This window comes from Athene noctua, unplaced genomic scaffold (genome assembly GCF_965140245.1).
Source record: "Athene noctua unplaced genomic scaffold, bAthNoc1.hap1.1 HAP1_HAP1_scaffold_66, whole genome shotgun sequence".
NCBI lineage: Eukaryota > Metazoa > Chordata > Aves > Strigiformes > Strigidae > Athene > Athene noctua.
This window is the reverse complement of record NW_027437556.1, coordinates 644,729-672,538: the sequence shown is the minus strand read 5'-3', so window position 1 is coordinate 672,538 and position 27,810 is coordinate 644,729. Positions and strand designations below refer to the sequence as shown.

Genomic DNA, 27,810 nt, shown 5'->3' with positions numbered 1-27,810 from the left:
ATTTTTTAATCTAATTTGCAACAGTACTTAAAACCCATTTAATGTTCTGTCAATCAATGTACAGTAGTTTTATCGGAAGAAAGCGACGCGAAAGGTGATGGTGAAGACACTCAAAAGCGTTACAACTTTCGACAGAGGAAAACTGTTCAGCGCTATCAAGCTCCGATGGCAAGTACGTTATATGCATAGTTCCTCTTCAGACTAATTTCTTGCGTATGAGTGAGGTTTTGTGGAATGAAAATATATATACACACACTCCTATTTACATTTCTTACCTTCATTCTGCAAGTAAATTTTATTAAATACATGTATCCTGTGCACATGATCTTTCTTTGCCATTTGTCATACTTACTGTTGATTTTTGGTAAAAAAATTACCTACATATCCTTCGAAGAACAGTAATTAAACACACTTGATAATCTTCCCCTTGTGTTCTTCAGTTCTCCTTAAAAAGCAGGTATGTGTTTTTTCATTTATACTGTGCACTGATTTACAAAAAATGAAATCCCCTTCCCAAATCACTTGCAACTTCTTCTGAAATTAGAGATGGGTGAAACACATCATGTTTTCTGCCTCCTTCACTATCCTGCTTTCTCTTAAACTTGTCTGTAACATTGTTCTAAATTCTTTGCTTTCAACAGAACCGGAAGAGCGTAAGATGTATTTTTCAGGCCAGTCACAAGGGTCTTCCAGAAGAAATAAGAGGTTGGTGTATAGTTCTTCTATAGAATAGTGATAGTTCTTCTTTATCAATAGTGCCGTCAGTCACATTATTGAATGAAGCTTTCAAGGGTTTCTGTATTGGTGGTAATTACAAGTTAATAGTAGGATTATCGATGTGGTCTGAGGGTATAAAGACAACGAATGTTGGGGGGGAGGCTATACTTTTTATTAGCCATTAGATTTTTTAAAAAGGGATTTTTACTGCCTTTTTACTGATGCTACCTTATCACTGATAAGGTGATTATGGAGGTTGTGGCAGAGATTGTGGAACTGAGATTCTTTTATTGTGGAATTGAAGCCAGCATATCTGTCTGAAAATCATAGACTATTTAATCTTGAGGGATACAAATTATTTTCTTAAAATTGATGATAATAGAGGGAGAACCTGTATGGAAGTTTTAATTTTTTGTTGATCACTCAAATACTGATTCCTCTCTGGAATCAGTTAATTTTTCCGTAAGAAACTGTTCTTAAACAGGAAAAGTGCTAAATGAGTTTATAAATTGCAATAGTAATGACAAAGGGATTTTGGATCCTGTAACCGGTTAGAGCATGGAGAATGGGGTCTCTTGCTAGATAGGAAGCGCTTTGTTTTGCATCCTTGAAAGCAGACAGTTATGGAAGGAAGGGGTTTTGAAGACAAATTTTTAAATAAGTTAAAAAGGATTATGTTTCCCAGAGTGGATACATAATGCTAAGTGAGGTTCTGTTTGTGTGTGTGAGAAAGATTGGACAAAATGAGTAATCTGTTTATGAAATTTTGTGAACTGGTTAAACATTTTACCTTCCAAAGAAAAACTAAATTTTGCTGTCACAAGGAAAGTCATGTAATGTAACTTGAAATCAGATTCATTCATAAGAGTGAAACGATCTGGAAACTTAATAGATCTCAAAGTAAATTCTGCGATAGAATTCACTTAGATTTCAATATGACTTAGTGCGTACTTCAGTTTGGTTACTTGCTTGTTTCAATGTATGCAGACGGAGACAGGCAGTCCACGACAGTGATTCCTCATCCTCATCGTCATCTGAAGATGAAGAGCAGTTTGAGAGCCATAGGAAGAACACCCATAACAGAGATTTAAGAAGGTTAATGAAATTGGAGAATCTGGGAGGAGTTTGCATCTGCCTAACTGTGAAATGTTATCCTCTTCCTCTTGTGCACTTTCTAAACTGTCGCAATATCTAATCACATCTGTTGATAGTGACAACTGTAACTGGACTCTCTAAAACTGGATTTTTAGAATTGATTTTTAAGAAGCAATTTGATCTCTAGGTGGGAATGGTGGGAGGAACACTTATATCATGTTTTAATTACTGTGCTTTACAGAGGTTTATTCAGAAAGAAAACCACTGTAAAAAAAAAAAAAAAAGTTATAAATAGAGGAAATGACTGAGGTTTTCTTACATAACAAATGCTCTAGAAGAACTATTTTAATGACGGTTTAACAGATAAGTTTTCAGCCTGATGTCTTTCAGACCTGTGTGTCTTCTGGCACATATATCGTAAAGTCCTCAGCAAGTCCCAGCACTGGTGGACAGCCTTCATCATGTTAATCCACACTGAAATAAGTATCCCCTTGGGCTGTAACTTTTTGAATGTAAAATCTTTAAAAGATGTCAGTGTATTTTAGGGGGTTCTTCCATCACACGAGTCAAGGTCAGTTCATGGTCTCCACGTACAGCATAGCTGTTTCTTGCATTCATACTGGCGTGGATATTCGTAAGTGCTAAGAGTTGTTAAAATAATTAATGCTTTAATGTCTGGAGTGACCATTTTCCTTTATTTACTTATGGATATTAAATGTAAACCCATTTGAAGGAACATTTAACTATTTAGGAAGTTTCTGGTAATTCGTGAGGTTTTTGTGCATTCGCTTCCCATCATTGTAAAAGCAAAAATCTTCTAGCTGCATCGTAAGTTAGAAAGCGCCTTTCTCTTTCTCCTTAATTCAAAACAGGTGTCTTCCACTAAACTTTGGGAAAGATATGTTGAAGAGAATTCACAAGGATCGAATGAAGATTGGAACAGGTCTGTCTGATGGTGATCCAATGCAAACAGATGGTCTGGTAAGTATTTTTAGTTCATTGTGTCAGTGAATTGTTTACAGGGCTTATAAAAGCTTTCAATAACGTGCTGTCTACAGCTACCTTGGTTAACGGTTTTTCTCGAGCAATTTGAAACTGCCCAGAATGTTACATTTGTGCTGACATGTGATTTCTGATGGAACCTTATTGTGGGTGCAGCTTTCTTTAACATGCAAAAATGTGTTCTACTGAATTTATTTTTAGGTACGATTTGATGGTGTGGGTGGTCTTTCTGACCACATTGCAGCTTTAAAGGAGATGGTCATTTTTCCACTGCTTTACCCAGAAGTCTTTCAGGGATTGAAAATTCAACCGCCAAGGTAACAGACATTGCTTGAAACTATAATTCACTTGTTTTCCGTAGAATATTTGACTGAGGTATCAATATATTTACATGCTTCAAAATTTTCAGTGATGTTGATGAGGATTTTAGCAGTAGCAAAAAGTAATTTCTTGAAAATGGATAGAATCCAGAATACGTGTGGGCTCAAAGATTTAGTTTTTGGTGAGAATACACTTTAAAGGTGTCTTGCCTTTAAAAGGTGGCGTTATGTTGTTTTTGAGTGCTATGTACAAGTCAGCTTAATTAGTTTACAAGCAAGGAGGAGTTAATTATTGGTAGTCATGTGTGTTGCTTGGAAGTCGTCCACTTGTCTCTCCCACTGACTCTTTGGTTGTGTGGTTTTTTTTTTTTCAAGTGCTCAAGTAGCAATTTTACAATTGATAAGACTTGCAACTAGAACCTTGCAGTGTGTGTTTGTGTTCGGGCTAAAATAAGAATGTGTCCACTTCTTATACAGCTAAATTAGTTCTGCATTATGAGATGAAATTATTAGAGATCTAGTTGTTAGCTTTATATGCTCTTCGTCAGCAAAACTCGATCACGGACATTGAAATATGACTTTAAATTCTTTGCTTTCAGGAACTTAAAACTATTGCAAATAATCAAAATAAAATCTCTCAGTGTTTTGCTTCTTTCTTCATTGGAATTCTCTTGAAAGAGCAGTGTATTAGTTTTTTTAGATGAAGAGTATGTTTATCTGGAAATGCAGAATATCCTCCCAGCTTTAGAGTTCCTCCTCATTTATCATCAGCAATGGATGGTCTGGGAGTCCAAATCCAGTAACTTAAAGCTTTTTGAAGGAGAATGAAATGCTTTACTACCAAATCTTGATTCTTGTGAAAACAAGAATGAATATGCAGTGCATCACTAAAAACTGAACTGGTGATTCATGTTAGAGCCCCGTCTCATCCTTCACTGAAGTTTGTTCTTGTTTGGTTCCCCCGTGCTGTAACCACCCCTGTTGGTTTGTCATCAGTTTTGGAAGTGTCCTTGTGGATCTTTTCTCAGGGTTTTGTACATCTGTGTTATATTCTTTGTTCATTTTGTTTGCTGCCTTGTTGAATTGTGCAGGAACACAAAACTTCCATCCAATTTGTCTTTTCTCACACTTCAGCTGTTACTGCTGTTGTATAGATGAAATCTTTTATTTAGGAGAGAAGAGTTGTGCGTTTTAGGGATGGGGGTTGTAATGTTTTTTTTCTTAAATCTTTTTTTTTTTTTTTGTAATTGCAGAGGCTGCCTATTCTATGGTCCGCCAGGGACTGGCAAGACACTGGTGGCTCGTGCACTTGCTAATGAATGTAGCCAAGGTGGCAGGAGAATAGCCTTTTTCATGAAAAAAGGTGCTGACTGCCTGAGTAAATGGGTGGGTGAATCTGAACGAGAGCTTCGTATGTTATTTGATCAGGTAAGGTTGAAATGTGCTATGTGTTCTGAGCTGTAACTGTAATTTTCTGTGGTGAGTATTTTTAAGAACAGTTCACTCTTTTTTGTGTTTTGTCAGTTCCTTCCACTAAAATGGGATTGCCCGTGTTTCCTTTTTCAGTGGGTTTTTTTAGGGGCTTGAAATCTTGAGGTGTACTGTGAAAGATTAATAAACAAGAAAACCTCTCAAAGCAAACGCCCACCCTCTGCCACAAAATAAAACAAAAACGCACCACCAAACTTTCCCCCCCCCCAAAAAAAAAACCAGCCACAAAAAGGGTTTCAAGAGGCAAGAGATATGAATCATAGAACAGAATCATTCAGGTTGGAAAAGACCCTTGGGATCATCGAGTCCAACCATCAGCCCTGCTCCACGAAGTTCTCTCCTACACCATATCCCCCAACATCTCATCTAAACAACCCTTAAACATATCCAGGGATGGTGACTCCACCACCTCCCTGGGCAGCCTATTCCATTGTCTGACCACTCTTTCTGTGAAAATTTTTTTCCTAATGTCCAGTCTAAACTTCCCCCATTGGAGTTTAAAGCCGTTCCCCCTTGTTGTGTCACCTGTGAGAAGAGACCAGCACCAACCTCTCTACAATGTCCTTTCAGGGAGCTGTAGAGAGTGATGAGGTCTCCCCTCAGCCTTCTCTTCCTCAGACTGAACAGTCCCAGCTCCCTCAGTCTCTCCACACAGGATTTATTCTCCAGGCCCTTCACCACCCTCATTGCCCTCCTCTGCACTTGCTCCAGCACCTCGCTGTCTCTCTCGTATTGAGGTGCCCAAAACTGGACACAACACTCCAGGTGTGGCCTCACCAGTGCAGAGCACAGGGGGACTTTCACCTCCTTATGATATGGTGGCTTTAGATCAGAGGGAGAAAGATACAGGCTAAAAGCACGGTCATTCAAATTGATAATGGAAGCTTGCTTCCAGAACCTGTAATTGAATTAAGTCCCGGCTCTGTTCTCAGTGGTTGCCAAAGAGCTGTAAAAAGTACTGGTATGATTTGTTTCCTATCACCCAGTCTCAGGGGGGCTGACATAGGCTGCTGTCTTCTGTTACTCATGGCACTTACTCCATTTGCTCAATTAGTAGAGATCCCTGATGCTAGTCTGAAGATCTAGTTCTAGTGACCTTCCAACCATAACGTTTTTCATGCATTTTCTCTTTAAAATAGTGCTGGTTTACTTCTGTCAGCATTCCTGTGTTTTCATTCCAGGCCTACCGGATGCGACCTTCAATTATTTTCTTTGATGAGATAGATGGTCTTGCTCCTGTGAGGTCCAGTAAGCAAGACCAAGTTTACAGGTAGTACATTTTTTGTACCTACGTAGAAACTGCTCGATCTTTGTGAAAAGAAGATCACAACCTATTTAACTTTGTGACACATTCATTTATCCTGAAAACTAGTAATACAGTGCTACTAAATTTCCGTTGATTTTTAAACAATAGTTGGAAACAATTCACTAAGCTTGAGATCAGCACAAGGCTTGTGTTACCTTATCTATTTTTTGTATGTCTTCAAATGAGTCACTAATCTGTTAAAAATCAACTAAAAGCTTATCCTTTTGGGGTGATCGTTGGAGAAGGCCATGTAAAACATAACAGAATTTACTAAACCAGTGAATTAAAATTATATCTTCCTGTTAGCTCTCTTGTTTCAACACTTCTGGCACTCATGGATGGCTTAAACAGCAGAGGAGAGGTTGTGGTAATCGGAGCCACCAACAGACTGGATGCCGTAGATCCCGCTTTACGAAGACCGGGACGCTTTGATCGAGAGCTCCTCTTCAGCTTGCCAAATAAAGAGGTAAGAACTTAAACTGTCTTAATGCTAATGTAGCAGAGTCCATCTTTATAACAAAACCATGTAACAATGCAGTATCACTGAGCAGTTAAAATCAAAACTGGTTTTGTACAACGTGGACGAAAGAGGGATATCTGGAGAGACTGTCTTGTACTGTGGAGGGCAGATCTGATACTTGAATATTTATGATTAAGTTCTGTAATTAGTTCTGGTTTCACTGTGACCAGCCAAGAAAATGGGATGCTTCTATCAAATGTTTAAGAAAGATTGAATGTATGAATTGGCTACAAATTACTGCTATCTCATCTTGGAAATGAAAGAAATGGTGTGCACACAAGAATTTCATTTTTGATAACAAAAACCTTAACCAGGGTGCAGGAGTGAATGAAAATTTCCTGTTGCCAAAGCAGTTCATGCTTGCTTACTTATTTAATTCACTTGGGCACTTTCACCCTGAATTGTTCTTGCTCTTGGTTTGTGAAGGGGTAGCAGCTCTTCTGTGTTGGATTGTTCCCAGGCTGGGTATCCTGGGAGAGGTACTTATTAACAGGGATTTGGACAAAGGGGTGAAGGACGCTGCACAGGTGGAGGGCTTGGGAAGCTTCTAGCTCAACGGTGATAGCTAAGCAATGAAAGTATTATAGCAACCAAATAATAATAATATCATTCTAATTCTATTATAATTATTTAATTACAATATTATAGCAACCAAAACATATTGAAAGGGTGACGACAGCGTGCAAAACTGGAAGGCTGGTTTTGTGTTTTCCCTCTGGCTGTCACTGACACTTCTTTTTCTTTTATTAGTGCTTTTTGGAAAAAGGATAAAACACTTACTGGATTGAAGGCTGGTGAAAGTGCACTAAACAGTGTATTTAAAACAAACATGTGTCTCCAGTTTTTACCTGCTCTCAGCAACAGGAGAGGGGGCACCATGAAACAGATCAAATATGCTACTCCCTACTGTGGAAATCTAGAAATCTGCCCTAATTAATCTATGTACCAGGAAATACTTAAATGAAAGTCTTGCTAATTGGAGATGAGGATAGGCAACATTTGACACTTTCTGGATCAGTGACAGTAGTTTGAGTCATAATTATTATTCTTTGTTACAATTGTAGCAATTTGAAATGTTGTGCTAGGACTGTTTTCCTTGAATGCATCTGCAGAAAAGCAAATTTGATGAACTAATGAGACTGTCACCATGAAGTTTTGCTGAATTTGAGAGAATTTTCTTTGGTCAAAAATCTCTGTTTGCAAATAATTTAGTTATTTTTTCACTAGAGGTTCTTCCTTAGGACCATTAGGTCTTCTACTTGTGGAAACTTACTTTTTATGGAAGCTATAAATGCATTAGATTTCACTGCAGACCCCCAGGAAGAGTTTAATGTAACAAGTTGAGAATGATTAAATATTGTGCTTGAAAAAGCAGAGAGCATATTAACTGAACTTTAAAATTCTTAGAAGTTTAGTAGAGAAGAGAATTATTTGTATTATTGTGAGGTTTTTTGGGGTTTTGTTCTGTGGTTTTGAGGGTTTTTTTAAGAAAAAACCTGGGACAAACTAAAAGGCAACCATTCTGTTTCCAGTCTAGAAAAGAGATTATAAAGATTCACACGCAAGGCTGGAACCCTAAGCCATCGGACAGGTTTCTTGAAGACCTAGCTGAAAAATGTGTTGGTAAGTTTGAAAACTAAGTGAGTTACTGTATGTGACTGAGCCCCAAGGAATCTGGGCTTGTGTCAGGCTCTACCCCAGCTCTTGTGCCTTGCCTGCAGAGTGAGGCGGTGAGGCAACTGGCACGTCTTGGGAGCAAATAACGACAATGTCAGATGCTTCTTTTCTTTTGATTTTATTTTGTCTGTCAGAATGTTGAACGGGGTTTGGGCATCTTCCTTGGGAGCAAAGTTTTGACTGTGATGCTGCTTCATAAGTGCAGGATATCAAGCTGCAAACCACATAACAAAATTTCTCCGCAGTGCAGTCACTCTAAATTCTCTCTTAACCAGTTAATGTTGGGCTGTATACAGAGTCTTTCAGGGTTGCACTTTAGAAACCTTGGCCTTTACTTCTGTGTCGCCTGAAACTGACCTAACGTGATTCTTGTTTTGTTTATTAGGATACTGTGGTGCTGATATTAAATCGTTATGTGCTGAAACTGCCCTCTGTGCTTTGCGTCGCTGCTATCCTCAGATATACAAAAGTGATGAGAAACTGCAGTTAGATACCAATTCTATTAAAATAACAGCAAAGGATTTTGTCGTGGCTATGAAGAAGATTGTTCCATCTTCACAGAGGGCTGTGACTTCACCTGGGCAACCGCTACCCCCTATTTCAAAACCACTGCTTGAAAACACCCTAGCAGAAATTTTACAAGCCTTACAGAAAGTATTTCCCCATGCAGAGACTGCACTAAAGGAGAACCAACAGCAAGGTACAGCAAGAACATCCACTTTAAAATTCTGCCAGGGCAAAAGTTCTGGTTTGTGCAGTCAACATAGGCAAACCTCTCAGCTGTAACGATAGTAGAATGTGATAATATGCATGTGCACAGTGCTGCATGAGAGCTGTGAATGACTTGTCGTTTGGAATAGAGCGCTGTGTGTTCTCTGCTAGAGCACCCTGTTTCTGACAGTAGCTAACACGGTATTTGTAATTTCTAGAGATGGATCTAAAGTTTAATGTATGGGGCACCTCTTTCAAAATAAATGTGTAAATGGGGAGACAAGGGTATTTTTACATGAATGCTTCTAATTCCTGTCTGAAGACTGTCAGGACCACAAGACAAGGGGTTTAAGCTAAATACTGGTTTAGGTGTCATGACTTTTAACCATAGTCTCTGAATTGAAATGTTTGTGGATCACACTGTACACTTGCACGTGAGATCAGAATGTTCTAGGAGTGGATACTTCGGGGCTTGGCTTGCATAGCATATGTCACCTCATGCTCCTGACTGTATCAGCCCTGATCAGGTTTAGTCTGTCAGTTGGTGTGAGCAAGTAAATGTATCGACTCACTCCACTCCTGATTAATGGAAATTTGTGAATAGTTAGTTGTTATGCTCATTCCTGGAGAATATTCCACCAATATTGCTCCCAGTAGGTCTGGGAGATGTATTTGCATTGGGGAAAAACAGAGGCAAAACTCCACCAGCCAAATCAAAGCAGAGAGGCTCGGGGATTGGTAATGGCATTCTCTCTCTGCTGCCCGCTTTACCTTATCTCCTCCTTCAGTGATCGGCAAGGAGCCGTATTTAGTAGGTTATTATATTCTGACTTACTAGTCCGAGACAAATTGAAGTCTGTGGCCATCGCATTCATGCACTAATTGCATGAATCGCATTAATTGCTCCACATCCAGTGGGGGAACCTCCTCCAGAAAGAAGTAGCCTTATTGGGTTTTTCACGTGTCTGGGAACTACAGAAGTTGTTCCTAATCGTCTTTATTCTAAGGAAAAAAACCTCCAAGTTTTCACCAACAGAGGGATAATAGCTTACGCAAATCACGGGATGTAGGACAGCTTTGTAGAGACTTGTGCAGTCTCAGATCTGTGGTAGAATGAACTCCAGAAAATAGCTTTCAGCATGTGCCCTCAAATACAAGTGGTTTCCAACACTGAGTTAGAAGCTTGATTAATGGATTAATGTGATATTGAGAGATGGACTATTGAGGAAAGTTAACAAACTTATCTTTCAGACAGTTTAAATAATATTTTAAGAGATGATGTGATTGACAGCGATGAGGAATTACCATCAATCTTTGAAGATGAGCCAACTCATAATATGCCTGATAGACAAAAGGAAAGCCTCCTCACTTTCAGCAGGTAAATGTTTATCCCCTTTATGTTTATGTTTTGAAGATGGCTGGGTCTGTAAAGAGTTTTGATGTGAAGGGTGGTAGATGAAGGAGTAAAGCGGGGGGGGGGGGGTGTGGGGTGTGTGTGATCAGTCTTTGCAAGACGTAAGGGTGAAGGTCCAGCTGGTTACTAATGTTATAACGGAGTACATGATCATAACCCATTAAACTGAACGGCCCGGCCCTCTTTTCCCAAGTCAGTGGTCTACAGACTATTAGAACATGATTTAACCCATGGTATTCCTTGAAAGACTCAAGACCAGAGAAATGTGCTGTCTGTCCTTCTAGCTAAAAAACTCCTATGGATTTGTGTAGCCATCTTTTGACCTTCTACCTTCCAGGAGCGTTAAACCAGTAGCAAATTATGTAGCAGAAACAAAATTGAGAAAGGGCTCGTTAAAACACTGTGAGAAAAACATAAATGATGTCTGCATTTTGTAACTTTCACCTACTAAATTAATGTTAATCTTTTGACATTTTACTGTGGAAGTCGTATAAGCCAACAGTTGAAAAAAGAGATTCCTGTCATCCCTGTAGTGTCAGTTATTTTTCTCACTTTCTGTCACTGTGCTGTCCAGAAAATCTTTGGACTTGCTGAGCTTGGTTAGGTCTCTAGGATCTTGGACTTCACCCAGTAAAAGTACAACAGTATTGGGGTGGAAAAATCAAATGCTTTTCACAAATGTGTTTTGTGGGAGTAAAGCAACATGACTGAGAAACGAATGCACAATTCAAAGTGAAACAATTAGAGTGGCTGAATAAAACAAATCTAAATCTTCTACGTCTTCAGTATACCGCTGTAATTTAACCGATCCAACTGTGCACTTGAGATAACAGCTAATGTGTTTCAGTGCCCATGTTATTTTTTTTTCTAAAAATATGGTTCTGCCCCTTCCTTCCCACAATCTCCAGTAACTATGGCCAAATTTCAGCTAAACTTGACAGGTGTAGAGATCTCACAGTTACTTAAACTGGTGCGTATGGGTGGTGAAGAGATCCAGACTAGTGTGTGCTGAGAGTTGTTTTCCCCCATATCAGGTTACTGATGAGTTGTCATGTGTGTATTGAGCTGGACAGTCCCCCTGTGGAATTGAAGAGCTGGTACTTAACTGAGCCCAACGAAGAGCAGACACGCTGGGGATTGGCAGGTTTTCTTAGGGGAAGTAGGGTACCTGTTTGTAATAAAATGGGCTGTGATGGTCTTCCTGATCACAGGCCAGCTTCTTATTTGCTTGAAAATGGAGAGTATTTACCAAAAGAAAAAAGTGCATAGGAAAAAAAAAAAATAACATCTGTATGCCTATTCATCACGTCCTTTTTAAACTTACTTTCTCCTTACTGTTCTAGAAATGCTCATTATCAGCCGACATCTTGCAGGCCACGGTTCTTAATAACTGGAGATTCAGGATATGGGCAAGCTTCTCATTTGGCACCTGCAGTAATACATGCCCTGGAAAAGTTTCCAGTTTATGCACTAGACCTAGCTGTTTTGTTTAGTAGCGTCACGTCTCCAGAAGAAACATGTGCACAGGTATCTGTTTCCTCTTTAATCTCCTAAAATACATGAACTGTATGTAAACCAGTAAAGTAAGCAAAATTCATTGTTAATGGAGTTGGCCTGGCTTGAATGTGCTGTTAGGTTTACTTTTGTCTGAAAATCCGCTTTTTTTTCTAGATCGGATGACACTAAGGATGTTGTACATGCCCATATTTTCCATTTCAAATTAAACAGTGAGGATGTTGTTAGCAGCTGGAGAAGATGGGAGGTGCTGCTAATAAACGTCTCATTATGGCTAGGAATCCTGCCAGACTCGGTGGGATCCAGAATGTTGTTTTCATTGCTGCTTAAGACTCTGTGCTCCCAGGAGATAGCTCTGCATCAGCCCGACTGTTTGTCGTGCACTTTCTGTAGCCACCTTTTATATTGGTAAAGCAATTGAGGTTTTAGGGAAAAGAAGTGTTTCTTTTTTATACACATACAGCTGCCCTGCTGCAGTATATGCAGTAGAAGCATTAAGATTCATGGAACACTTGCATTGGTACTATGGTGTGGGTTCTTAACTAGAAAAATTAAATGTAAGCAGATTTAGCACTGCTTTCCTTTTTACTTGTAGGCAGGAAATCCATTTCATTGTTTGACATCACTGTATTAAAATATTCTGACCTTTAATAGCAGCTTTTCAGAGCTGTACAAGTAAGGACAGACACATTACATGGCCAGATACTCTTTAGTCGTATAAGAGGAGCAATTCCTTTCTTGTTATGTGGTGGTTGCACCTGAAGTCCTATAACCTATAGTCGCTGCCCAGATATACCACATGCACTTCTCATCTTGTGACAGGCACTCCCAGAATACTGATAATCCCAAAGGGTGCATAGAGAAATTTGCTATGTGAAAGGACTGTTGCCATTCTCCTCATGCAGTAGGTGCATGTCTTCCTTTGTGGTTGAGGTACTACCTGTAGGAAATGGCTTGTGATCTTTCAAAGCATTGGGATCTGGTCTGATGGATCCTTTGGTAATGAGAGGCTGTGCGTGGCTGACCTATTCAGACAGGCTAAAGAAGGGTCACAAATCTTACAAAATGTACTTGAAATTATGAATTGTAACCAGGCCTCTTCTACAGTCTCAGGCCTCATCTTCTCACATAGGTCTTTGGTTGTTCTGACTCTGCTCCAGGCTGACTTGAATATGTGCCCACTCTGAATTGAAAATGGTGTCGCTGCAGTCATGTAGTGATTTACCCAGACTAGTACATCTTGCTGAAGGGTTATCTTGTTCTCCTGCTAGTCTTGGGCACACCACCACACCAGCTGAGTTGTGAAACACTTTAGGAGTTATCTTACGCCTAGGAAGTTTTGAAATCGGTCAGAAATTCAGATCTGTTTCTATCTGCGTAGCAATGTCTATATTTGAGTCAAAGTGAAACTTTTACCTTCTTGTTAAGAAGTTCTTCTTCTGCTGGTTTGTTTTGATGTTTTGGCTTCGTAAGATAGCTTGACTCTTAGTTTGACGTACTCGTTACCCTATTCTACATGGTTTAGTTTTCTCATCCAAGCTTTTCTTTTACCAGCTGATGCGAGAAGCTCAGAGAACAGCACCAAGTATCATTTACATCTCACATATCCATTGGTGGTGGGAGGCTGTTGGACCTACATTGAAAGCTACTTTTATAACACTACTGCGGAACATTCCAGCATTTGCTCCAGTTTTGCTGCTTGCAACATCTGATGTGTGTCATGCAGATCTCCCGAACGAGGTACTTCTGTTGATATTTGTCTTATTTTTTTTTTATTCACTTTCTTGTTAATTGATCAGTCCTTTAAGAACCAGAGTACTGTGCCCTGTTAAGCAAATTTACACTGTTAGTACTCAGGCACCCTAACCAGGTCTCTTAAAATTTGCTTAAATAAAACAATGCTGAAGGCATTTGTGTAAAGTGTTTTCTGAGTAAAGAGATTGACTTTGACCCAACTTTTCCACCTTCTCGCACATTCATGCTTATTAGACAGATGTATAAATTTACTTCAGATCATAATTCCAGTGACTTCTAGATAGTTAGGTATGTTCTTAGTCAAGAATATACAGTGTTTGCCATGTAAATGGGAAAAAGATATTTTTACTGAAAACCCTTTACTGAAAATGAAAGATCTTTTTACTGAAAAAATAGAGTGGTCACACCATTAATGACAGAATGTCATTTCAAATTTAAATACCTCCATAAAAATTTCAATCTCCATGTAAGTGAACGCTTTACAAATTAGAAAGCTACGTTCCAACTTCTCTAACTTGGTAGCAGATTTTCACCTGTATTCCTTAACACAATTCAGTAGGAGTACATGCGTGGCTTTCTAGACATCTGAGAGTGTGCATTAAAGAAAGGTGTTCCAAATGTGAATATGCTGCTCTGATTACCTTGTCTCAGTTACTGGGGGGGGGGGGAGGTGTGTTTGCTTAGCTAGATGGTTTTATCATCAGGGGCTTTGAAACAGTTTAACTTTCTACAGAAGTTTTTAAGCTGTTAATAAATTCCTTCTAAATTAAGTATTGAAATTCCTTCCATACCTTTTGGTAGTAGAGATTGAAAAATGGGAGTAAAACTTGGAAGTATGCAACTTCAGACACCTCACTGAAATTAATTTTCAAAAAACCCAAACCAAAAAGCCCTCACTCATCTGCTGAACCCTGCCCATTCCTTCTGTAGTTGCCATAAAGATTCAAACTAAAGGGCAGCAAGGCAGGTAAATGCAAAATCATCAGTCTTGGAGGTGGTGAATGTCACCACTTTATCAGTGTGTCATATGGTCCCTTTGCTGGGCTTGAGCTCTAGGGGAGTTTCTTAGAGAAGATACGTAATCTGCCGTGCTAACCTATGAAAATCTAGCCTTTTAAGGCCAAGAAGATAACTTTTTCACAGTTTGTCTTGTCTAGATGATTATTCGGTCTAATTTAGAAAGGTACTCATCTTTTTGGAAGAGAATATAAACTTGTGTAGCCTTCTATCTGTAATATCTTTTCTCCTCATGTTTTAGATAAAAGACTTGTTTATTAATGATTATGAAGTTTTCCAACTCCACTTGCCTAATAAGGACAAAAGAAGAAAGTTTTTTGAGGACTTAATTATAAATCAAGCTGCTAAACTTCCTGCATCAAAGGGCAACGCAGGTGAGGATATACTTCTCTAGCTGTAAGTTAATAGGTACACAGTATTTGCTGTGGTGGTAATTTTCTATCAATAATTTTCCATATGCTTATGTTTGAGTACCATAAATTGAGTAGAAGTTTCTGATTGATTTAAGCTTGTCAGCCACTGGAAGAACTGCCTGAAGAACTGCCTGTAGCACTGCCGCCTAAGCCTCAAGAGCTGACAGAGAAAGAAATAAGACAGCCGGAGGAGCAGAAGGAGGAGATGTTGCATCACCTTAGGGTTTTCTTACGGAATGTGACTCTCAGACTTGCCGCTGATGGATGTTTCAGAGCATTTACAAAGCCTGTTAACCCAGGGGAGGTAAATGACTGTTGTCCTTTAATACCATTTTATCCGTGTGTATTCATCATTTCTCTCTGTCTATTTCTCAGTGTTTGTGTTCTCTTTATAGGAAGGTTTATCTTTGTTTTTCGGACCATACTGTTCTGGTCTGTCAAGAAGCAGGAAGTGAATTTTGCTTTTGCTGACTCCTTGAGGCTCTCGAGTGTCTGTTACTTGACTATTCACTGGACGCCCTGGGTTCCTTCTAAAATGCCATTAGAATTTTAGAATATTTTAGTCAGAAGGGACCTGTGGCAGTCATCTAGTCCAACTACCAGTTAGACCAAACATCAACACAGTTTGCTCATTAAAAGGCTTTGACGTGTAGGCGTGTTACAGCACTGAAAAGCAGAGAGATCTCTTTCTTTATTCGAAACAGTATCTATAGGACTGTTTCAATAAAGTCTAAAGCTCTTTCACTGACTGTTGGTAGTTTCTTTGAGAACAAGAGTAGAAGCAGTAGTTTTAAAATAAATGTTAAGATTCTATTCTCCGTTTCATCTGGGGCTCCTCAGTATGAGATCAACCGTAAGGGCTGTATGGTTTCTTCTTCCTCCCATACACTTCTGAGTCTCTTTCTCATTGAATTTATTGAATAAGTCTAAGCCAGGGACATATACTTCCATGTCAGCTGTAGTTTTAATAGAGCTTTGAGTTTCAGCAAAGTCCTGCTCCCCTAAGCATCCACTGACTTGTTTTTCCCTTTACTTCTAGTTTCCGAGATGTGAATAATCTAAGCAAACATAGATGTCCTCACCTAAACTAGTCATTAGGCTCCTTTTATGGTCTGAGAAAAGAAATCAGCACCTCTGGGTCCAGTTAACTCATTCTAAACTAGATGTCTAGGACAGATGCTTCCATGGTGTAATTCCTGCAGCCTTTTCCTTGCCTCCAACAACAAAGAGAATCTTAGGTGGCTTCACTGAGAAAGGTTTCTTGGCTGGGATTTTCTGAAGCAAAGTGAAATGAATCCCACTCTGGGTGTCTGTTTTCTTCCCTGCCCCACACAGGCTTCTGACCTCCCTGCTGCTTTCTTTCCCTCTTCTGGTCTGTTTCTTCAAAGCCAGTTGAAGTAGCCCTTCTATTTTCAAGAAAAGAACTTGTTAATTTCTGTGTTTTCGGATGGATCGTAAATATTTGGGGTTTTTACAAAGTACTTTATTTGACTTTATTAAAATAATTAATTTTGGTAGACAATGTGTTAAATCTCTGAGCATGTTTATTTCATTTGTAGGCATCTGATTATGCCAGAGTTATTAAGCAGCCCATGGACCTGTCGACCATTCTTTCTAAGATTGACTTGCACCAGTACCTGACTGCAGAAGATTTTCTAAAAGACATTGATCTAATCTGCAGCAATGCTTTAGAGTACAACACAGCTGAAGATCGTGGAGGTGAGGATGTGTTTTTATCCTGGATTTGGAAAAATTTTAAATTTATAAATTGATAGATGTCATCTGTGGGATTAGATCATTTTAAACACCCACAGAGAGCGTTTCTTGCCAGGTTGCTAGTGTTGTAGCGTTGAACTACGTGGGTGTGAAATGGCGATAGAAGTGTTGATCAGTAACTAGTGCTTTTGCTTTAATAATTAACTCTTATGTTGGTTTATATATCTATATATAAATATATATATAAATATATATTTTTTATATATATATATAAATATATATATATATGTGAGGATATATATATATATATATGTGGATATATATATATGTGGAAAATATGCACTGAGATAACCTTTCATAACCTACCTATGACAAGAACAAATCTTTCTAAGTAGTCAAAATAAAGGATTTCATTGGCTGGTAGAAAATACTCAGTTCTGCCTGTAAAATTTCAGGTTGCCTCATTAGGCACAGAGCTTGTACTTTGAGAGATACTGCATACGCCATAGTGAGGGCAGAACTGGACAAAGATTTTGAACAATGCTGTGAGGCGATTGAAGAATCTCGTAAGGAAAGAGGTATGTTTTTTGACGCTAAGGACTTTAATACTTGTCTTAGTATTTGTGACCAACAATGCAAGACACAATTCTTTGGTCTCTTCTTTCCTGCAAGGCTGTAGCTCTTCAACATATACTCCATCTTACTGCTGTGCAATGCCAAAGCCGAACTCTGTTCCTGGGTATAAGGAAACAGAACCAAAGTGTAATGAAAAAATGAAGATGCCAGCAGCACCGATAAATTCCAGTACACCCTGCTCTAAAGGCAAGTGGCATTTTATTCACACTTTCTTGGAGACGGTGTTAAAGTCAACAGTGCCTTCTCTGTTCTTATCACATAACAGGTTACTGTGATGCCTGGTTCTTCATGCCAGAGTCATCATATTTTTTAACTTGCTTCAAAATATGAGATAAATCCAGAGATCATTCATTCAGTATGGTTATGAAGGTCAAGTACAGTGGTTAGTTTACATCGTAAGATACTGGCCTTGATGGCCCAACTGACATGTAATGGCTCCTAAATTGCTACCTCTTGAAGCCAAAAATGTTGTACCTGGCAGTTGCTGAACAATCAACTAGTTCTTAGTTATATAATAACAGCATTTTTCCCTTTCCTGCCCAGAAATGCTAAACTCTATGCTCCCTCTTCCTGTGATTTCCAATTGAAGGGGGAAAGGGGAAAAAAAATAGGGGAACAATCATGATAGATATGTAAAGGAAAGATCATGATTTCCTCACTCTTCCTGTGAAAAGGACATGAAAGAACAAAGGGACTTGGGTGTCTCCGTTAAAGCACATGACATAGTGTGAAGTTTCCTGGGTCTCACTGGCATGACTGAGAATTTTGCCATTGACTTCACCCATATGCTTTGAGCGGTACTCCCTGAATACAAAGAATGGTGGCTTTTTCTGGAAGGCGAGAATGCGAATTATGTTTTAAACAAGGTTAACTGAATCAGAAAGCGTATGAGGCATAAGTGTTTACGGACAATGTTTTCTCCAGTAAATATTCCCTTAGAATTGTCTCTTTAACTCTGCCCAACACACATTTAGCTTTTGAAGTTTACAGCTTTAAAACGGATTTGAAGAAGGGCTTGTCTCCAAACGCTTTTCTGTTTATCTAGATTAATTCACGGAGTAAGACAGTAAGCAACTTCACCTAATAACCTTGCTTTGCAGTAATACTTCCTATCAAAAGTAAGAATTTTCTGCTCAAAAAATCTTGAAGCTGATGGTTTTGTGAATGGAAAAATCTAATAGCAAATTGACCTCATTAATTTGCAACTCTTTCTCTAGACACATGTAGGGAGACAGACACTGGTACTTGAGCTTCTTTGATCATTTTCCCTGTAAGTCAAGTAAGATGAGGATGCTGGATTTGGAAGGACGAACTGCTTGGGTAATGTTTTGGATTACTTTTTCTGGTATCCCTTTGTAGGTGTATCAAAAAGAAAATACAAAAAGAACAAAGGCTCTTTGGGTATCAGGGCAAAGAGGAGGAATTTTCAGTTCAATAAAGAAAATAAAGTTCCGGAAGAGCAAAATGAGGTAGAGAGCAGTGAAGAGTCTCCAGAAAAACATGTTTCTAATATGGATCACGCTGAAGTTGAGCCCACACGGGATTACTCTGTGGAAGAAAATGAAAATGTACTTCGAGAACGACAGAAAAATGGGAATGAAAATAAATCTGGGGCAGAAGATGAGACATTTTTCCTTTTCACAATGCCTGCTTTTGAAAAGAAGAGTGTCGTGCTTCCTGAACCTTCAGACCTAGGAATGAACAGTGAAGTGATGGCTTGCCAAGTAGCAGAATGTTTGGAAGAAGGAAATTCAAATGGTAAGTGAAAGGTCAAACAGGTCATGTAGCTCCTTTTTATTCCTAAGAGGGTTACACTACTTAGTAGGATTTGGTCATCTTTAATGCCATTCTGTTATTGCTGCTGTATCTCCCTAGAACCAGCACTCAATGTTTCTTGCATAATGATGCCGCTCCTTTAGTTATGCTAGCCAAACTCATGGGTTTTTGCAGCTGCTGTTTTTTTGATTCTGAGGTGTGTTTTTCAAATGGCACCAAGCTGTGCTTCAAGCAGTGTGGAGCCAGAGTCACATGTGGAATAGAAGACATATGTCCTAAAGTTTGCAATGTAAGATGTGTTTCCTAGCCTGAATTACTTTGCAAGTTTTACCATGCAGTGCTGTAATGGCAATGTGACGATATTTTTTCCCCTGCTGCCTTCCGTAGTGCTTTTTTTTTTGTGTCTGAGTTGCTGATTTTTATGGATCAGTGACTTTTGCCAGAAAGAAAGTGAAAGTCAAGCATTTATCAGTGAAAAAATGGTAACAGTTTTGTCTCTGTCATTCCAGAAAGAACTGTGTTCCAGGTACAGGATACTTCACTGATACTGTATTCCAGATAAACAGAAATTCTGACTTAAGAAATTTGTGTCATTCCAGATTTCTGGGTATGCTCTGTAATTCATGAAAGATATTCTCCGGTCAAAGAGCAGCAGGTGATACATGTCAAGCCATCCACGGGGACTGCCACACAGCCAACGATTGTCGATTACCAGTTCACAGTAAGTCTAATTTCTGTTTTGTTAATACTGAAGCGGGACGTTTTGTTGCTATGAGTACAGTTGCCAATTAAATGCCAATTAAACAATGGCAATTAAAACAATATATGGGGAGGATATATAGCTTGTGAAGTAATTGAACTGGTAATGGGCTATGACTGTTGTGTTTCCACACCTGGTGTAGACTGTTGTTCTTGCTTTTGGTGAACTAAATTTTAGGAAACTGGGTTCTCTCCTCATTTTTTAATTTAAGAGGACTTGCTGAATTTTAAAATAGCCCACTGACAACCTGCTGGTACTGTTGGTTAGTGATGTCCTAACAGTTTCTGTGATGGATTTGGGGGTTTTGGTTTGGTTTCTTGCAGGTTTTTATTTATTAGGAACCTGAAAAGGACCTCTATTTCTACAAGTGATGACTTTAAACCTGAAGTTACCAGGCTGGCATAAAGCTCATCATGGCTAAAATACGAATACCTGCTTTTCTGAAATTCTTTCAAAATCCAGTGTTAGAATTTTGCATTCATAGTTACAGTGTGATAAGGATTTTCCAGTCTCTTGTAGGAGAGAAGTTGCTATCCTAGGCTACAACTGGGGAAAGACTTAAAGATGGGCCCAGCTGCAGGGAGTAAAAGAGGTTCCTTAACATGAATTGGAGAGGGTAGAAGAAGGACCTGATCTTCAGGGAATATTGCAGTGAGGAAAATTAAGAAAATGGCTAGGTTGCAGTCCTGGAAGTTGGCCAATGCAGAGGAGGGCTGCTGTTTACCTGCCATGATGAGAAAGGGAATATTACATGGATATTTCCCCTGTTTGGGAAATTGTGGCCAGACAGGAATCCCCTTTGGTGAAGGGGCTCGTCAGCACAGTTCTGTCATATTTTTAAGCTGTGACTTAATTTGTAGAGGTGAAACTAACTTTTTAAAGCTGGCTTCCTACAGAAGCAGATTTCAGGGAGGGGGTTTTGTTCATGTCTTCCTGTGTATGCAGAGGAGCCACATAGGTTTTTCATAGAGTCAGGGTGCTAATAATGTGCTCCAGGGTTATTGTCCACTTGGCAGGTGGTAAGTACGATAGAGCCTTTGTATATGTTTCAGCTGCAAGGAGTGACACAGTCATGAAATGCATCTGATGTGAGGCAGCCAGACTTTGGCGATGGGCAGTTGTGAGGCAGTAATACTTTCATTTGGTATGGCTGCTCTGTTAAGCTAATCTTCACAGCCTCACACACCACCCAGATACTAAACAACTACAGCAGGGGAAGAAGGTGCTGCCACTCCCTTGTTCCTGTTGCTTTCCCAGAGATTATCACATTCACATCTTTACCAGAAACAACTATGTGAGAGATGGGTCATCTGCTACAGGCAGAGATACTCTACTAGTTTATCCACTCGTCAGTTTAAAGGCGGGAGCTAACGGATCTGACTTTGCTTTCTGATGTGCTTCAGACACCTGAGCAATGTGTTCTGCCAGCAGCTGTAGGCACAGTACACGTTCAGGTAATGGTGAGCCCCTAAGGATGCTTCTGTTTCCAGCTGGCACAGCTGTATCTAGAAGATCCATTGTGTGGTGCCCTGCATTGCAGAAACAGTTTCTCTCATGAAATGCAATGGTGGCTTTGCTGTGGCAGCTGCCCTACAACAAAGTGGATTGTGTCATTCCCTGCTGTTCTGGAAGCAGTTGATTCACAGTTATAATTGTTGATGTGATTCATCAGTAATAAAGTATTGTCTGAAATTTAATCCTTCCTTTTTTCTGAAGTGTGAAAAAAACCAACCTCATTTTCTCCAGTTAAATCTTGTGAGGTATTTTATCTGTTCTCTGAAGCATCACTCATTTTATTTAACAATATAAGGAAGTAGGATGTCACTTGTGTTGTGCTGTTACTGTTTAGCTTCTAAAAACATAAAGAGCCTATGCAGAGGTTCTTGCACTATTCTCAACTTGCTGTTTCCATTTTTTTCTTCAGCAACTGTTGCATTTTGTCACTGTGGCAACTGAGAACTTCAGTATATTTCAGCTGGAAAAACTCTATGCTGTTCTTAGTCACTGCATTTACCAACATCGGAAAGATTACGACAAAACCAAATTAGCGAAGGTACGTTTTTCTTGTCTTATAGCACTTTCCATCACTGTTATGCATGTGTGTGTTACGCATGTACATGTACTCTAGACATCACGCTTACTTAGCATGACTCTTTGCTGCCTAGTTACCTGTGTGACAAGACTTTTTCATTTGTCTGGAAGACATTTATCCGTATTGCAAAACCATTGTTGTATTTGGCATAATTGTTGGCAGCTTCAGCAGGAAAAGGCTTGAAGTCAAGGGGTACACCCACACAGCCCTCTCAAAAGCAGTTAACCTCAGTCTGTCAGTAGTGCTTCTCCAGAACCTTTTTAGGGGCGGGTGGCTGTGAAATGAGGGTGCTTTTCTCAACCTGTTGCTTCCTCTTTCTCCCCTTATAGGCAGAGGTGGTGATACTTCATATAGCAGTCATTCCGTTCTTGAAAAGAAATTTAAGTATGAGACATAACAAGACTTTGAGACTCTCCTGTAGTCTCATCTTAACCTTTTTTTAACTAGTGTGACTCAAGCATCTTTAATTTGACATAAGGGGTGTTTTCTGCCTATGCTGGTTTAATGCCGAGTCAAATTCTCTGATCTCTTCCTGTAAGAGAGGCTCTCTGAGTTGTCAGAACTCAGCAGAAACCGTCCAGAGGCACCCATGGTCCCAGTCTGGCATTTCCAGTATCAAATCCATTTAGATAGGTTGGATATTCAGTCTTCAGATTCAAGATCATTGAATCCAGTTGTCTCCGAGATGCTTGTGCCTTAGAGAGATAAAATTCTTCATGCCTCTCAGTCTGCCTTAAAGAAGAGGAAGCCTCTTCTCTTTGGCCCTGGTCATCTCAATCCCTTCTTCCCACCTGGTAAAGAGTTAGAACAGACACTCCATTCTGATTGTGCAACAGTGAGGATTACTTGGATCCAGGGAGCCCATTCCTGAAATATGTGCCCGTCTTTCATCCCATAGAATGACGTAGTTTAGCATGAGAAGGGATTTATTTACGTTATCTCAGGGCTTGTGAGCTTTTGTGACTTAACTTTTAATGCTTAAATTAAAAGTGACTGGGTTTCTTTGTTTTCTGCTTCTACCTTTAGCTTTAACATATATAACAATATCTCGTATTCAGAGTGACTGTGCAAATCAGTCAGGAACGAGCTCTGCTGTATGTAGAGATGGACTCTGAGGAATTACTTGTTAGAGTGCAGAAAGTAACATTTCCAGCTTTTAGCTGTGGCTTTTCAGGAACTGCCTGCTCTTTCTAACTGTTGAAAGCACTGTTGATGCAGATCCATAGAGTCTCCTTAGCCTCCTCTCTGTTTTGGATGCATAAGGGTGTGTTTGAAGCTACTAGTGGGTATAGAAAGACATTGTGGTGGTGATACCCTGTGTATTTGCTAAGTATTACTAAGATTTTCATGTATGTACAGATTCTTTTTATGAAGACATAAACAGAGTTCTTAAGCATATATTCATGCTGACTGCTACTGTCTTTTTTTCTTAATAGGAAATGAAGAAAGAAATTGCAGCCTTCAGTTATGCTCAGTGATAAAATTGATTTCAGCATACTTTGTGATGTTTTCATTCCATGTTGTTATATGTGTGTAATTCAACAAAGGTTACTTCTGCGTATTTATACATATATTATATAGATCTTAAAATACTTTCTTAATAAATTTTAAGTGCTTTGATAGTTTTGTCCTATATATAGAAATGTACATATATGTGGCATACTGCTGTGATTGCCTTTGGAATGCTGCAGATCTGAATATCTCCCAGATAATTTCAGTACCTTTCTTTAAAAGAAAACTGTTGAAAAGGTGATATGCTTTTATCACTGTTTTCCACATTGTGGGAATACATTTTTCTGAAATAATCTGTGGGGTTGTATAGTCCATGGCTTATTACATAAAGGTTTAAACCACGTCTCATTTTGGTATATGAAAAGTAAATCCTTTAGAAACCTCTTCACACATTTCAGAGGGAGGGTTTTTTTAATTACCTGATAGCACCTTAAGTGGTTTTCATAGAGCAACAACCTGAAGAATGTGGGAGAAACACTCCTTCCACAAATGTAAGAACTTCTGCTGTGGCCTATTTTTGCCAGTCAGAATAGCCTAACTTGAAACAAAGCAAGATTTACCCCTCTAACTTGCTAAGGTAAAGTTTATTCTTGCTTGTAATGACAATCTCGATACTGGGGAGTAGCATTTTAATAGAAATTGCTAGTTGCAGATGAGGTGATCTTGTAGTTGAATTAATTTGTAACTATTTTTCTAGTAACCTGGAGAGAATTGTATCTCCTTATTACATAGAAGTGAATATATTGTTCGTGATAAATATATTTAGAATAAAAGCAAAGCAATAGCCCATTTTGAAGATTTATGACTCTTCAAACCAGCACATTTCTCAGTTAATTGGACAGAGTTATTTTTTTAAAATTAATATTAAGATAGGCAAAGCTTAATTTTATGAGAATAAAATTTTGTATCAGTTGCAATAAAATAGGTGGCACTAGACTTTGCTCTTGTGTTAATGTCATCTCACATACAGAATGTCTGGTGATAGTGAATGCCTAACTGCAGTCCCTCTGTGTGTGTTTGGTTTCTTATGTTTTAGCTTTCTTTTTTTTTGTTTCTTTCTAGTGTGTTTGTCCAAACCTACACAGAATTTTTTCATCTATCTGTGTTGTTTGGATGAGTATTGATAAAAAATGAATCCCCTTGTTGGGTTTTTTTTGTCTGCTCTACCTACTTTCATCGCAAAGTAATTTTTATCATTCAAAACCTTACCCTTAAAAACCACTGTGAGTCTGAAGACTTCAAAATAAGGACTGTATGTGAGCAGCTTACCCCCATCTTGCTGTATTGGTTATACAGCAAAGGCAAGTCCAGGAGGAAGAAAATCGACACTGAAAACTTGCATTTCAGTGTAATGTGTTCCATTGGAAATGTAATACAGGAGTTAACGTCATTTTTCCTTCTCTTGGTCTCCACCTTGGCTGCTGTCACCGATTCTCGATGGGACTGTGGGGGTGGTTCGCCGACCGTGTTCCCCAAGATTACGCTTGGAAAAACTGAACGGGAGTGACTGGAAATGAGGAACCAGGAACATTACTGGGATTGGAACTTTTGCTCTTCCAAGCTTTGATCAGACTCCTTCCTGTTGCCAGTCTCAACAGGATACTGTACCTATGCAGTTTTAAAAAAAAATTATAATGGTGTAAATCTTGATCTTCCATGACCAATGGTTAACTCTTTAACAGTTCCCATAAGCCACCTCTTTCTCTTTCTCAGGGAAACAATCACATTTTACTGTCCGAACTAAAAAGGCAAAGAGTGATGAAAGAGTACGTATAAACACAACATTTTTGAGAAGCAGGCAGGGGGAGTTTAATAAATATTGACTAAAATATCTAGGTATGTACTAAAGGAAAAGGTCCCCTTTCTCCAAGTTCTGTAACAAGACAGAAAAAAAAAAAAAATAACGGGTGTGTGTTTTTTTCCTCAGAGTCGTTCCCTCTGCACTCCTCGCCCCTGGATTGGGTCTGTGGAGCCTGCGGCAGTGTTCTCCCTCAGCGACAGCTCGGGGCGCCTGAGGGATGCTCGGGGCTGGCGGTGGCAAAGCCGCTCTCCCGGGGCTGCGGCCGACGCGGTCCTCAGCGCCCGCCTGGGTGTGTGGCGGGAGGGTGCTGTGATAGGTGGTAAGCTGACTGTTCATCAAATTCAACAAACTGTAATATGAACTATTGCATATTGTGTAATACTAACAACAAATGCTTCATTGAACTAACCTGATAGTGTAAAAAAAAAAAAAGTGACAGGAAGGAGGGGGGGGGACAACAAGAGAAGAAGCATCTGTATGTCAGAAGATGTGGAGAATTGCAGGCGCATAATTGAATAAAACAGGAGGATGTTCATGACCATGAATCTCATTATGCAAAGAGATTACTGGGCCTAGATTGATAAGAACACTACAGACTCAAGAGGATCATCACATTCCAAGCTACACCGTGAGGAGGACCCACAGCCTTCCTCCCAGAAGACCACCCCCCACGATTTGAAGACCCCTGACCGTAGTTTTAACAACTTCTGTGCAAGCCTAAAGGACTGATAAGCTAATTACCATATGAAGCGGGAGTAGGCGGGTTCAAGTAATGAATATGTATAGGTGTATAATGACTATGTAATACTTTGTAGTATAAGATTGAAACAGAGTGCCCTGGAGGGTGCGGTCCGTTGTTGGAGCAGGAGACTCCCCGGCCGCCCAGCGCTGTTTCGCTTGTTGCCGCTTGCTAAATAAATAAATTGGGAACTCTGACTCAGCCAGTTTTAAGAACTCAGTTCATAACGGGTGCCAGCGCGGAGCCGAAGTTTGCCGGCGGAGGAGCAGGCCGCGAGGGCGCCGCTGCCGCCCGGCCACTGCCGGCCCGTCGCCCCCGTTCTTCCCTGCCGCAGCCGCTGCGCGCCGGCACCTCGTCGGGAAGAAGGGCGAGGGGACGCCGGCGGCCCCCGGGCTGCGGCGCCGGGGCAGGTCCCCCACGGCCGGCCGCTCCTCGGCGGAGCCGGGCCGCCCTCCAGCGGGTGTCTGCCACCTGACGGGCGGGGCGGCGGCGGGGCGGCTCCGGCCCCGGCCCCGCTCCCTGCTGGGGAAGCCGGGGCACCGGCCGCGGCTGCCCGACCGCCCCGCGCACCCGCCCCGGGGCGGCGAGGCGCCGGGAGGATGTGAGCGGGCGCCGCGGGAGGCGGCGAGGCGAGGGCCCGGGCGGGCGGCGGCGCTGGGAGTTCCCGGCTCACCCGCCGCCCCCCGCCCTAGGAGCGGGGCGGTCGTCGGTGAAGCGCAAGATGGCGGCGCGGCCGCGAGCGGAGGTGGCGGGCGGGCAGGCCGGCGGGCGGGGCGGGCCGAGGGGCGAGGCGGAGCGGCGCCGTCAGGCAGGGGCTCGCGTCTCCCGCCGGCGCGGGCGGAGGGGCGGCTCTTGTCGCTAGGAGGTGGGAGGGCGACCCCCCCGCCCGGGGAGGCGTGCTCCCCGCACGGCCCCGCGTCCCCGGGGAGCGGGCCGGGTGCTCTCCCGGCGGCGGCAGGGCAGCGACGGCGGGTCCTGCCCGGCGGGGGGGCCGGGCCGGGCCCGGCGGGGGCTGCCGCCCCGCTGCCGCCCGCGGGGTGGGCGCGGTGGGTCGGCCGCGTCCCGCCCGCCTCCCTATTGTCTGGGGCTGCGGGCGAGTGGCTGGCGCTGTCCCTGCGGCCGGGAGGCGGTGGCGGCGGGGGGTGTCGCCGGCCGGGTGCGGCGGGCTCCGGGCTGCCTGCGGGGGGAGAGCCGGGGCGTAACTTCGCAGCGGACTGCTCCGTCCCTCCCCCGGCCCGGCCCGCAAGGGGATTAAACCCCTTCGAGCCCGACGACCGACCGTCTCTCACCCCTGCGCTTCCCTTTGCTCGCCGCAGGGCGGAGGAAGATTCGGCGGACTCGCCCGCCAGAAAGGAGAGGCCAGCAGTTCAATCCCGGGGCGCCCGCAGGAGCTGGCGAGTTCCCGCCCGGTTTCCCGGGCTGCGTGCCCCTGCCGGCTCTCGGGCTGACGGACTGACCGACAGACAGACTGACGGCAGCCGACGAGCCGTGAAGTGCTGGCTCCGGAGTTGTCTTGCATCCCGTGGCGTTGCGGAGTGGGTGTGAGCGTGGAGGAACAGTGCGGTGTCTGTGCAGGCCAGGTTGGGAAAGATGTCTGGCTTGTTCTTCTGGGGGTGTCTGGGTCTTGGGGCGCCTTCTGACGCTCGGCTCTCCCCTAGATCAGGATGAGCAGCACGGGAGATCAACACCGACTTCAATAAACCGTGTATGGCGGCAGTTCTGGATCTCTGACAGGGCTCAGAGTATCTGCAGTAGTGACCGTTATCGGGTAGGTATTTGTGCTTGATTTCCAAGCTGCTTGGACTTGTTGGTAGGTCAAAGTTTA

The 27,810-nt window shown here is 41.4% G+C and overlaps 1 protein-coding gene across 1 annotated transcript; it reads left to right on the top strand.

Moving 5' to 3' along the window:
• Positions 1–102: 102 nt before the first annotated feature.
• Positions 103–27,441, top strand: LOC141955011 (ATPase family AAA domain-containing protein 2-like). The gene is made up of 25 exons (XM_074895083.1): positions 103–172; positions 642–705; positions 1,705–1,812; positions 2,685–2,793; positions 3,016–3,131; positions 4,388–4,562; positions 5,807–5,895; positions 6,238–6,397; positions 7,984–8,074; positions 8,514–8,828; positions 10,091–10,217; positions 11,597–11,780; positions 13,323–13,508; positions 14,782–14,914; positions 15,049–15,257; positions 16,513–16,672; positions 17,125–17,247; positions 17,342–17,491; positions 18,665–19,063; positions 19,681–19,802; positions 21,766–21,894; positions 22,263–22,317; positions 25,159–25,211; positions 25,373–25,565; positions 27,302–27,441. Exons 1-25 carry the CDS (start codon positions 166–168, stop codon positions 27,439–27,441), a joined length of 3,597 nt encoding a protein of 1,198 aa, XP_074751184.1. The 5' UTR covers positions 103–165.
• The last annotated feature ends 369 nt before the right edge of the window (positions 27,442–27,810 follow it).

What these genes read in the sequence shown, in the direction of transcription:
- LOC141955011 (XM_074895083.1), top strand. An exon ending in TCTTCCAGAAGAAATAAGAG is followed by an intron (nt 706 to 1,704) that starts GTTGGTGTATAG and finishes CAATGTATGCAG; the next exon opens with ACGGAGACAGGCAGTCCACG. An exon ending in TGCATCAAAGGGCAACGCAG is followed by an intron (nt 14,915 to 15,048) that starts GTGAGGATATAC and finishes GATTGATTTAAG; the next exon opens with CTTGTCAGCCACTGGAAGAA.